The sequence below is a fragment of the Dromaius novaehollandiae genome, chromosome 26 (genome assembly GCF_036370855.1).
Source record: "Dromaius novaehollandiae isolate bDroNov1 chromosome 26, bDroNov1.hap1, whole genome shotgun sequence".
Classification (NCBI taxonomy): Eukaryota; Metazoa; Chordata; class Aves; order Casuariiformes; family Dromaiidae; genus Dromaius; species Dromaius novaehollandiae.
In genome coordinates, this window is record NC_088123.1 from 8,211,883 (window position 1) to 8,224,179 (window position 12,297).

Consider the following 12,297-nt stretch of genomic DNA (forward strand, 5'->3'; position numbering starts at 1 on the left):
TGAGATACAGGCTTCCAATTTCATCTCTTCAACCATTCCACTCAGAGACAAAGACGTTATCCTCCTACCAACACCCGAGTGCCAGCCGGAAAAAAGCTGGCATTGCCATGACCTTTTAACTGGCTGCCCATGTTCCACTACAAGTTTTCCTAAAGAGCTCTGCAAAAGCACTATGCATTGAAAGGCCATATAAATTAATTTCTCCACTCCACAAAAAATTAACCCAACTAGATCAAAACTGAGACAAAACAAATCCATAAATTATGTGCTTCATAAAGAGAAGACTTCAATTTGTGTACATTAGCTAGAAATGAAACTCATGTGGTTCAGACTAGGCAAGCGGTCTCAGACTTAAGTACAACATTTCAAACACTGAATGATGATTCTGTTAGGTTTTTCTACGTAGTTTCAACCATAAACACAGTTTATACTGGATGCAGATGTAATATTTACCTTTGTAACAGTTAACATATAAAAATTGGTTACACTGTTTTCATGGGCACGTTTGATCCGCAACCTGCACTCTTCTTCATCAATTAGCTCACCAACATATTCATTCACAAATTCACCCTGAAAAACAGAGGAAAAAAAATTAAAAATCTATACTAACTGCTTCTTATGACTACAGATAAAGGGAAGCAGCACAGAAAATAATGCACTTCCTATCATACACTTTAATATCCACAAAAAGCATTAAACTTCTTGCATCTAGTAGGTAGTAGACGTGCACACTGCGTACTTATGGTCTAAGCAATAACCCCACTCAAAGTAAAAAAGGCAGCATTGGAAGCAACGCTGTTTCTGTATTCAATAACAGCTCAAGATGCTACATGAGTCATATCTGGCAGTTTACTAGAACCCTTTTAAATCTCATGCTTTAAAAAGGATAATGTGAAAATACTCATAGAATCCTAAGACAACAGGAACTACTACAATGGCATATATTTTCACTATATAGTATTGAACAGTTTGTTTTTATTAGGACTTTTATTAGTCGATAATAAACTTTGGAAAGTCTGCAGTAACAAAGTTTTTATGAAACACAGATTATACAAAAACTGACTTAAAAAAAAAAATCACTAAAAACATGTTTAAAAGTAGGCCCCTTCAGGCCAACAGTGAGTTCCCAACTTTTACATAATGGAATTTAGAATAGCTGGGACATGATGATACCTTGATACAAGGGGGTAAATACTCAGCACACTGAGCATCACTTTATCAAGACAGTCACTTGTTGATGGGCAAAAACACTGTAAAAAATAGCTATTTGATACACTCAAATTCAAGTGTCCAACAAGCACCTGGTATTTCAGGAACAACTCTCACGCGACACAGTACAACATGGTAACCAGCGCTATACTGTCAGCCGTGCCCAGGGACGGACGCCTAGACAAGCTCAGAGCAGTCAGATCCTCTAAAGGACACTGACGGGCTCCAGAGAGCAATGTCTGTCTTTGCTTGACCATGTTCATGGATGTCGTAACTCAAACATGAAAGAAGAAAACAGTAAATGGAAGGGGCACAGGCTGAAATCAGGCAGTTGGGGTGATGTTTGCGAGAGGTACCTAAATGACTCAGAAGCCCAGCCCTCATTAAGACTGATTTAAGGTTTTTAAATGGCCCGAATCCTATCTAAAGCACATGCACTTGGATCAAGTCACTTGGATGCATCTGAAAATCTTAGCCTGAACCAAAAAAAGAAAAAAAAAAATTCCCTTTGTCACCACCAAGTTGCCTTCTGTACAGCCTATGTTTTTGGGAACAGCTGGACAACACAACAGAATCATGGACCATTTTCAGTAAAGCTCCTACAGGACACAAATGCATTTCTGTAATTTGCATGTTAAATTCACAGGAACTCTACCATAAAAAACCAAAAGCTGCTATAAGCATTTACCATGTACTTGGGATAGGAATAACCATAGTGTATTAAAAGGTTTTTAAACACAGATTTTCTACCCATTACTATTTCCTCTAGCTACTTGTTGACAAGTCAGTTAGGTATGCATAGACTGAAGTCCCAAATGCAGTCAAGGGCTCCCACTTATAACTGAGGTGGCAGTCAATACAGAATCCTCTCTTGATAATATACCTCCATTATCAATCACCCTCCATAAGTGTACACTTGCCATTTAAGCTGCTACATAACATTTCTCTATGTCAGATTTCTAGAGACTGTAAACTACATTTCTAAACAAAGCCAAGGAGGTAGATATCTAATGAAAACGGACAAAAGCAAAGAATTCACAGTTGAAATTACTATACATGAGCCCAAAGCTTTCATCTTGACGTTGCGGGATCTCTTTAGTGGATTATCCTACATTCTACCTATGCATAACATACAAACATCACATCACTTAATGATTTAAGAATCAATTCAGAATCTCTTTGCTTTTATCTATACATTCTGATTACATTCGAAGCTAAACACATCATCCAATAGTGATTATCCAATCCAAAACGTCACAGCAGAATTTCCAGTCTGAAGAGCAGCCAGTTTCTTTCTATAGAGAAGTGCAGTGTAATCCTTACATCAAGTTAAAGTCCACCAAAACTATGCGATGCATCTTCAGGATGAGAAGTTCCAGGATATTTTTCCTATTAAGATGAGTGCAAATTCAAACTGAAGAAAATAGGAAGGCAACCAAGAACAAAAGAGTTCTCTAGAGCAGATTCTTGGGGATGTGGGTCAAATGACAAAAACAACGTGTCTTGAAGTCTTAAACTGTCCAATTCCATCTGTGGCCATAGCTGCATCTTCCACTTTTCAGGTGTGCTCAGCCATCTCCTTGTTCAGAAACAACGAAGCCTGCATGAGTAAGAGCAAAACATACATCTGTCCATCAGATCCAATCCTCTGCCTGGCAAGTTAAAGCAGACGTGAAATCCAGGCCCATCATCCTCATGCTTGCCTCGAAGTACAGCAAGACTGCAATCCAGTTAGAAGAGGATTCTCACACTTAGATATGCAAGTGTAAGATTTTGTTTTTCCATATCAACTGTCGCAAATCCCACCTGAATCCCAGACTGGTATCCCCAGGAATACAGTGCAGCGATACAGTGTAAAGGAAAACCAAAATGATCCATATCCAATGACTTTCTGACAGTCAGGGAAAAGTATTCCCATTCCCCCACCTCACTGACCTCATCCACTAGCACTCTTTTAAAGATGCCAACCATTCTAATATTTATTCCAAAGTCCTTAATATTTCCTGAGGCTAATCAGTCCTTGCTGCTTTTTGTTATAACAGCAGCATCACTTCCACCAACAGAAATCTCTGTATCTTCATTATTCTTCTCTGCCTTCTTGAACTTTAAGAACCTTTAAAGTTTGTTGTCCAATGCAGCCCGATCACCTCAAGCCTTTCATTAATCCCCTGCGAGTTCTTCTGAAATAAATCCAGGCTGAAGAGTTGAACGCCAAGGAGGGTGAGATAGCTGCCTCGTTACCAGACATCTGTAAGAGTAATACTGCAACCCCTCCCGCTCCAAACAATTGGCTACTGGGAAAACGTAGTGAGCATGTTACTGTGTAACATCTTAAAAAGAAAAGGCAAAGGAAAGACTTAAGAATAACCCACTAATAAGAGGCTCACGATTCAAGCTGCCCTCCACCCACCCTTTGAGTTCCTCTTGTATCTTGTGATTGCTGTTTGCAGTGCTTACGATAAGGGCGAGGGGAAGAAAGTAAAAATAGGCAACTTATTTTGCCATCCCTCTATGATTTAACCATCTTATTTAGGCAAAGAAATCATCACTATTTTTTTCCAGACTGCTCTCCCTTCTTTTTCCAATAGTCAGTGAGAAAACACGTGCATGCTCTTTCCTCCTAGAAGCATGAGACAGTCAACTCTTCCCCTCCATCAACAGAATTCGCAAACTCACGATCAACTGAAACTTATTTCTGTGAATAAGTACCAGTTAAGACACTTCTGCCAAATCAGCTAAGCAGATTTCACTATTACTGCTTCACCTACAAAAGTTTCATATCTTTTTAATACAACACTGACTTTAAAGTGCTGAAATTTTTGTATACATTCGCTTAAGGTACCCAAAGTTGCAGTGTTCTCATAAATAAAATCATGCTAATGACTAGCACAGCATTTGTCCTTTGTAATTCTACCTTTTTAATGTTCCTTTTTGTCCTGAGACCCCATCCACGTCGATCAGTTTTTATGATTTCAGCATCAGGGTAGAGTCTTTTGGTGAAACACTGGTTCTGACAGCGCTCTCCTGCTGGGCAAACCTGCGGATGGCACTCGTACTGTAGCATCCTGTTCAGACACTCTGATTCTAGGCCACAGGGGTTCTCATCAGATGGCTTGCAGTTACAGCGAGGGATTTCTGATAGATCAGCTACCTGAATCTGAACCTTTCCTATTACTTTGTTGGACTGCAGGACAAAGGGAAAAGAAAGAATAAATGATGAAGATAATGCACACAGAACATGAAACAGCTTTATTCAAGGTCTATCATGATCTGACTTGAGAGGGCAAGTAATTACTACATAGCTATTTTTCCACTAAACCCTTTTTGTAGGATAGCATGTCACAACAAATATACTTCTATGCAATCTAAAAGCAGACACATGCACGAACTTCTACAGGTGGCATCTGTTGCCACTCAACCGCTAACGTAATCAGGGGCATACAGCGTTCAGAGAAGCCAGCAGTAAGTCACGTAAGTGAAGACCATCAGATAAAATGCATGACTCCAGACAATACAGTACGAGTCTCTCACGAGTGCAGTTACTGGTATAATGACTCCTTCAAAGCACACCAATTTATCAGATGCATCACTGGGACTTCTTTCAACTAAAGTTAAAAACATTAAGTGAACACCAAGACCTACATGTCCAAAATTGCTACCAAAAATTACACTCTACAATAGGCTGAGCAGTCTGCATTCACATCAGTGTTGAGTTCAGCGTTAACAAAGTTTAAGCTGTAATAGCCAGCATTTTTATTTGAAATGGATGACATCAACCTGCAGTCAAAATTCTTTACCTTAAGTAGAACTGACATTCAACTGGTAAGTCTTTCACTGATCCTCTGCTAAAAGAATGTTTTATGGTACCACATAAGGCAGAAAAAAAGATTTTGAAAAGAACAGCAAAATGATTTATATTTCCTTAAGCTGGAATTGTCGCAAATTTTGCTTGTTTAAATACATAGCTTACTCATGCACAGATTTAAAAAAAAAAAAAAGTCAACTTACTTTAATATGTTTATAAGGTGGAGGTTTTCTTGAATTCCTTTCTATTTCTAATGCTTCTTTACTTTCTCTTTGTGCTTTCAGCTCCTGGAAGCGTTTTGCTGCTTCTTCAAGTGCTGTGCAAGGGAGTTCAAAATAGGAAGCGATTAGCACCAGCTACTGTTAATCAAATATGTACATGTATGTATTTAAATGTACTTTTTAAAAAGCTAGGAATAGAACTCTATGAGCAAAACACAAGCTAAAATGAGTTATTGCAGTATATCATGAAACTATCTCCAATCAGGTACTTCTCAGTAGGTAGGTAGTAGTAGGTGAGATATTGAATGATGATCCCATGCATCAGAGCCCAAGCTCTGTCTTAACATTTCCCAATTTGTGGAAGAACTGAACTTGCCCGCAACAATACACAATGGGAAGGCACTTAAAGAAAAATATTTTTATCTGCAGTCAAGGGATCTACATAATGCTTGCAGTTTTACGTGAACACAGAACACTAGTCACATAATATTCCCATGCAGGTTAAGTGGTGATGGAGACACAAACACGTGGAACTTTTGTCATAAACCACTATAAACTTTGTTTGATTTTACCTTTCTTGAAGGTCTTGTTAATACTAGTTTGCCCCTCAGCAAAGCTTTTATCTCCTTCAACATAAGGGAAAACTCTGCCCTGGTGTACCCAATAGTAGTCATGTGAACCAAAGAAAAATACTGGGAAGTCCCCGATATCATGTTTGAGGCCCTGTATGTTGAGAGGCACAGACCTGGGATTGCAGATCTCTGCTGGCCACCACCTGAAAAAGTAGAAAAAGAAGTAAAAATCTAAGTTCTGTGAACCAGAGGAAAAAGTCTTATCTTCTGAATCTGCCTGGGTTGCAAAGTAAAAGCTACTTTTCCTTTCTTAAAAAACCCTCCATTCTTAGGCAATCAAGGCTCCCTTTGCCAACACCTGTGAAGCACCCTGCAAAACAAGAAACACTTCATTCTCAACGTTTCAATTCCAAATTTTGGAGAAGTCTTATAAAAACGCATGTGGCACAAAACTGGATTTCTAAGAGCACCTCAAATGCTTGCATTCCTGCAAGTGACTAACAGCAAACACAAGCTAGGACATCTTGATTCTATAAGGCAGTCTCTGATTTTCGGTATCACTATCACACTCTACAGAGTCAATGTAAGTGCATTCAAGTATCCAGCAATGCCTGGAAAAAGTAGAATAATTAAATTTAAAAGGTGACATCAGTGTCTGACACCACGTTAGCAAATTAGTGTATTTCCAGTTCTTGTTTACTATGACTGAGCTGCTTTGAGTTACTTTCCTCTAATTCTATACAGTACTTTAAAACTGTCCAAAGCATCAACAAACAAAGATAGTGAACTTGCCTGTAATTTCCAAGCTTGACCCAAACAATCTGCTTGTAATGTAGTTTCTTGCCAGCTTTACAGTCATTGCAATTCCAGCATCCTTCAGGCATTTCAATGTTGAGACACTCAGGATGAAAGGATGCTGGGCAGGATTCACAGCACAATAGTTTTCCACCTTTAAAAAAAGAAACCCTGCTTGGTTTATAGAAGTAAGGATTTGCTTTCCCCTGTGCATAGCAATTGATATTAATTTTAAGTTATACATTCTATGCTTTGATCTGCCTCACAGCAAACAAATGGCAAAAGAAAGGGATCAAGTCAAACTTACAATGCTGGATTAAAAAAAAGACTGCGCAGTGCACTTATCTAATGTTTAAGTTGTGACTCTTGACTGCATCAAAGGTGAATACAAAAGAGCAAATGAGTTTTTTTAAACATGAGCTAAGTTGGCACTAGAAGCAACATTCCCAAAGGGAGCAATGCATATGAAAGCAGCAGTGTTAGCTTTTGCGTAGTTTGGTGATGGCCAACACTAAATGATAAATAACCGAATTTTAGGGAACACTTTTTAAATCAACATTGTCATGACTGAATCCCTTAGCAATCAGTTAATGTGCATAAAAAAAAACCCCACAGCCTATAGGTTGATCAGTGCTTTTCTGTACCAACAATGTCATAAAATAAAAAGAACTGTAATGATAAATCTGTGTTTATTCTTTGAAGTTTACCCATATAAGCACTGTAAATTCAATTACATAATGCAGAATGAGACACCACACAGGAGCTCTCCCCATCCCAAAAGTTCCCTTTTTGCACAAAGGAAATCTGGTCACGGTGTGGTTAAGATTACTTCTTAAACTTTACACTTATTTGGACAAAAGTTTTTTCGGTTGGCTTATATGCTGGCAGATGTAGCAACTGTGGAGAGCCACAGCACATCTCTAAGCCACCATGAACAAAGAAAGCAGCTCATAAAATAGCACTTGTTTATATATATATTTAAACATTTATCAGAAAATGTTATCCACCTATAGACTTGCAAAAATGTCATTGCATTAATTGATTGTTGTATATTGCAATAAGCATTCCTTAAACAAACCAGTGACACAATCAATACTGTATTTCCTCTGCTAAAAAATATAGTAAAATCCAACCATTTGGACTTTCCAGAGCTCCCCAAACCCACAACAAAGTTTTAACTTTTAAAATAATTTTTGCAAATGTTATTTCAGAGGAAATACAGACCCAGCATGAATTACTGAAACAATATCCAACATGGTAAAATGCCAAGAGATGCAAAATCAAACAAAAATCAAACACAAAATTTTCAGTGCTAAGCAAGAGAAAAAGAAAAAAAAAAAGAAACTTTGCTCTCAGGATGCATTAGTAAGATATTGCTCAAGCTAAGCAGAGGGCTCAAAATAATTTTTGTTTTCAGGAATTACAGAAACTACTGAAAGCCATCAGTCTAGCAGCATTCAAAATAACCTAACTTTAGAATGGTTAATTAGACACCACTTCTGAACACTCTTGGGGAATCAAATTTCAGTGGGGAAGAGAGTATGACCTCTGGATACATATATATACACATATATTTTTGTTGTTGTTGGTTTGTTTTTTACAGAGAATGGAGTCTCTCTCCATAAGGTATTCTGAGATGCTACAGCATTACCTGCACCAGTGTGAAAATTATCTACTTCTCCTGGAAAAATCCTCTGTTCTATCTTAGAGCTGCACACTTCACAGGACAGTAACCCTGTCTGCTAGAGATAAAGCATCTCCTGTCACTCGTATACGAAGCATTGCTTCAAGAATTTAGTAGTCAGTCACATGGGAGAAAGGAGCACTAGCTGTCCCAAGCTAATCCAAGCGGAACACAAGGCCCAATGACTGCAATAGACACATACACAGGCAAAACCTTACTGCCTTCCTACGTCTCTGGATTTCCTCTGGAATGGCAAGAATAGCGATCAATGTTCAACCTGGAAAATCTTTTATTCTCTCAGGGTTTGCATAAGCTGCCTAAAAGATTTGAAACAGAACATCCCCTCTTCTTCCTTATATAAAATCAATTTAAGAAGCTGTTGGTTTGTACATCATCCAGGTAAGCACTGAACTGCAACAATATTAAGCTCTAGTTGGCTCCTCTTTGTATTGTTCTGCAAATAGCTTCCCTAAAGTTAGAATAACTCAGGTCGGCTACAAAATGACTTAACCTCTGGCAAGGAGAATTTAGTGACAGTAATTATTTTAAGCCCTTTTATAATAAAAAAAATTGCCAACAACATGAACACACGTTCACAATAATCAATGAGTGAAGTTTACTAAAAGCAACAAGTGGTGCTTGACAAGCAGACATTTCTTGTTTGATTTAAAGAGAAAGAAATAATAGAAAAAGCGAAAGTAAATTAAAGAGAAAGAAACTATTTTGGTTACCTTTCTCACATTTCTTTTTGGAAGCTGACGAAGGAGGAGGAATCATAGGTAATTTCATCAACTCAGCACGATTTGATTCATTCAGTAGGTAGTGGGACTTATAGGCATATGAACTGAACATGGGGTCTGAATGATCCTGCACTACCAACCCTATACGAAACAAACAGAAAGAGATGAGTTGCAATGAAACTACCCATGATTCCATAAAGGAGAAAATAAAATAAATCAAATGAACACCTATAATGCATATATATATATATAAGGGTGAATGAAAAAAGATAAAATGAAGAAAAAGAAAAGTCTGACAGAAAAGGTTTCTTTACTAACAAAGAGGTTATGTACTGGAGAGACTAAATTCAGCTGTATCTGGAAAAACTTTCAATGAATAAGCCCTTTCTAAGTGGAATTTCAATTGTGCTTTTAGCTTTAATTTGTACATTTACAGAAAAGCACAGAAAAAGGCATTTGATTTTAATGCTGTGTGAACCACCCTCCCTCCCAAATGAAAAAAATAAGCCAGTTTTAGGAGTTGAGTTATGATGGTCACTGCATCAAAGGTAATACTGTTAGTTGGGGCTACAAGGTGATAAAACAAAGATGTGTACAAGGCCCCACATAGCTGGAAAAAAACTCACCATTCCAGTTGCTACAAATCTGATCTCTAAGATTTCACCTAAAGTACATGTTTTGCCTTTATAACTGCATTCGAAAAAAATAACAAAGGGGGGCGGGGGCGTCGATTCTGCAAGGCACCAGAGGCAAAAGAACAGATGAAAAGTCCACCCTATCCCATTTAAGTAGAGCTCCACCAACCCTGTAATTCCACAACTATCAAATTAAACACTTCGCAGCAGCCAAGCACATCACATTTCGTTTTCCCATCTGCTTTCGCTTCTCATGATGCATTTGTGCTTTTTCTCGTCTTTCTCCACAAAAAGGAGTTTGCTGGATCATAGCACACTTTCCACATTGTTCCAAAGAGTCAGGCAGCCTAAAGCCAGAGAGCCATAGCTATAGCTCAGAAGCGTATGGCCAGTAATTCAAAGGAACAGCATAGCAATCGAATCCCAAGAAGCAGGAAAGATGAGCTATCAAAATAACCACAAATTCTTTCCCTTGTGAGACAGAGCTGAATGCTATAGAGAAGCTTTTGAACTGGGGTGTCCAGAAAATTGGTATAAGGAAAAGGGTGTCCACCTATCTGAAAAGCATGTCCTCAAAGGGGTTCATAAAACAAGAACGAACTTACAAGTATGACCTATACTTACGCAATTATGTGAACTAGAAAGGGCTCAGCGAAGAATATCTCAGGACGTGAATTAAAAGTCCTAAAACATACTGTATTTCAAGTACCTGATGATAAGCAAGTTTAACTATTCTACAGGTATTCTGATATCTGCATTTCCTCACTTTGTATTTAGATCCAAAACATTACTGAAGTTTCTCCTTCTAACATCAACTAAAACTCATCAAACAACCATTCTCACATACAGATGCCCAAGCATCTCTAAAATATTATGTTTCCCATTTCTTTCTGAGCAGGTATTCCCAGTGCTCCTGCCACAGATGCTGTCCTCACCTTATTTCCCTCATGCTGACCACATATGACTAGAGCAGACTCTGGTCAACCCACCCATAGGGAGTTTGCTAAATGCAAACCTCACACAAGCTTTCTTCAGTGAAGCACACTGTCTCCTGATTCCAGCCATGCCTAGTAGAAACAAACCCCACAAAAATTTCCTAGGAGAACAAGTACATAGTTGCTATAAAATACATAGGATTCAGTCAGTGCTAGCGGTTTGTAACTCTGAAAGTTCTCAGAACTAAGACTCAGTGAATTATACAGGACTGGAAATTCCATCTGCTTGGGTTCAATATATACTTCTTATACTGTTTCAGAAAGTTCTTAGACAGGTCCTGCCCAACAGAAGTAGGAGGCCTCTATTTTATGCCTTTGGGTACAGAGTAGACAGTCAAAACTTGGACAAAAAAATTCAAGAGATGCACCTTCATAAGCATCCATAGCAAAATACTGCAGATTTATAACCTAAAGCTATAAGGTTCTTCTATGCACAAAAAAGCACCAGGAGACTCGGATCTTAAAAGTCAGCTTTGGACATCTTTGGTAGCTGGTCACAGGGTTCACAGTACAGCTTCAGAGAAACTTACTTAACTGTTTTGTATCATGCAAAACAGTTTAGTACTACAGCTTGTAACTGTGGTTTTAAATTGGTAGCAAATCAAATATTTATGAGAAACCCAATTCTAGAAGCCTATCATTGCTTTTCATTCATATCTTAGTACAAACAGAGCTTTCATAATTGAGATTAATGACATTCCAGTTTTTTTTGCATCAGCACAATTCTCTGATGGCTAAGATCCCATCACCTACCTCACATACAAGCAGAATGAGATATCATCCTACCATACAGAATTCTTCACGTTAGTATTTACAGAGACAGACTAAAGCCACTGTTGGACCTTGTAAAGAGAAATTTCTAATCTGACGCTCAAACCAGGGAAGATCCACAGAAACTGGCCTGTCATACACCCACATATGACCTTGATGCCAGACTAACCACAGAAAACTGAGATAAAAACATAAAACCAACCTGCTGGAAATATCATAGAACTTTTCTACCTACCATAGAAATTGTTTTTTAATAATTCCACTCTAGCTCAACAAGACAAACAGCTTCTTTCTCCATACTGGGCATCTGGACATAACTATTAGTTAAATTACTAATGCTGAAGGAAAGGTTTTTCTCAGATACAGAATGCCCCAAAGCATCTATATGCTAACAGAACATTAAGTCACACAGTTTTGGCTAACTCTGTTTCAAAGACACAGCAGTTGGCTTAGTTTTGCTGTTCAAACTGCATTTGTGCATGCAGTAACACTGCCAAGCAAAATTAAACAGAATATATATATAAGGCTACCTAGAACCCTGCAACAGAAGAGCACAAAGACACATGCAATGTCATAAATTTGCACATGTGTACATTTATGTAATGCTGTGGGACTCATTGCACATATATCCTGTTTTGGGATGGTTCCAAAGTATTCAAATGAGTCCACAAAAGGACAAACACTGTGCCATGTTGTAAACGCCTTTTTACACATTCTGAGGAAGTTTTCTAAGCCTCATTCTAAAACTTACTGTTTCCCTCTGAGCTTCCAGATGCCATTTCTCTGGAAAAAACTGTTATGTTTTTAATGAGGATAGACCTTTATTAAAACTTGATCCTCTGTGATGGGCTCTTGGGCTACTTGGAAATG

At 38.2% G+C, this 12,297-nt stretch overlaps 1 protein-coding gene across 5 annotated transcripts in view; it reads right to left on the bottom strand.

Moving 5' to 3' along the window:
• Window positions 1–12,297, bottom strand: part of NSD3 (nuclear receptor binding SET domain protein 3) — a 52,553-nt gene that overhangs the window by 9,502 nt on the left and 30,754 nt on the right. For 2 of the 5 annotated variants that reach the window (XM_026114222.2, XM_064497652.1), the window contains exons 15-20: window positions 9,018–9,167; window positions 6,600–6,756; window positions 5,808–6,010; window positions 5,218–5,330; window positions 4,124–4,393; window positions 454–570 (exon numbers count right to left, since the gene is read on the bottom strand). In XM_026114222.2, coding sequence (XP_025970007.1) covers window positions 454–570; window positions 4,124–4,393; window positions 5,218–5,330; window positions 5,808–6,010; window positions 6,600–6,756; window positions 9,018–9,167 — 1,010 coding nt within the window. Of the gene's footprint in view, window positions 1–453; window positions 571–942; window positions 2,810–4,123; window positions 4,394–5,217; window positions 5,331–5,807; window positions 6,011–6,599; window positions 6,757–9,017; window positions 9,168–12,297 lie in introns of those variants that run through there. The other 3 variants (XR_010385124.1, XM_064497654.1, XM_064497653.1) reach the window with 3 other exon arrangements.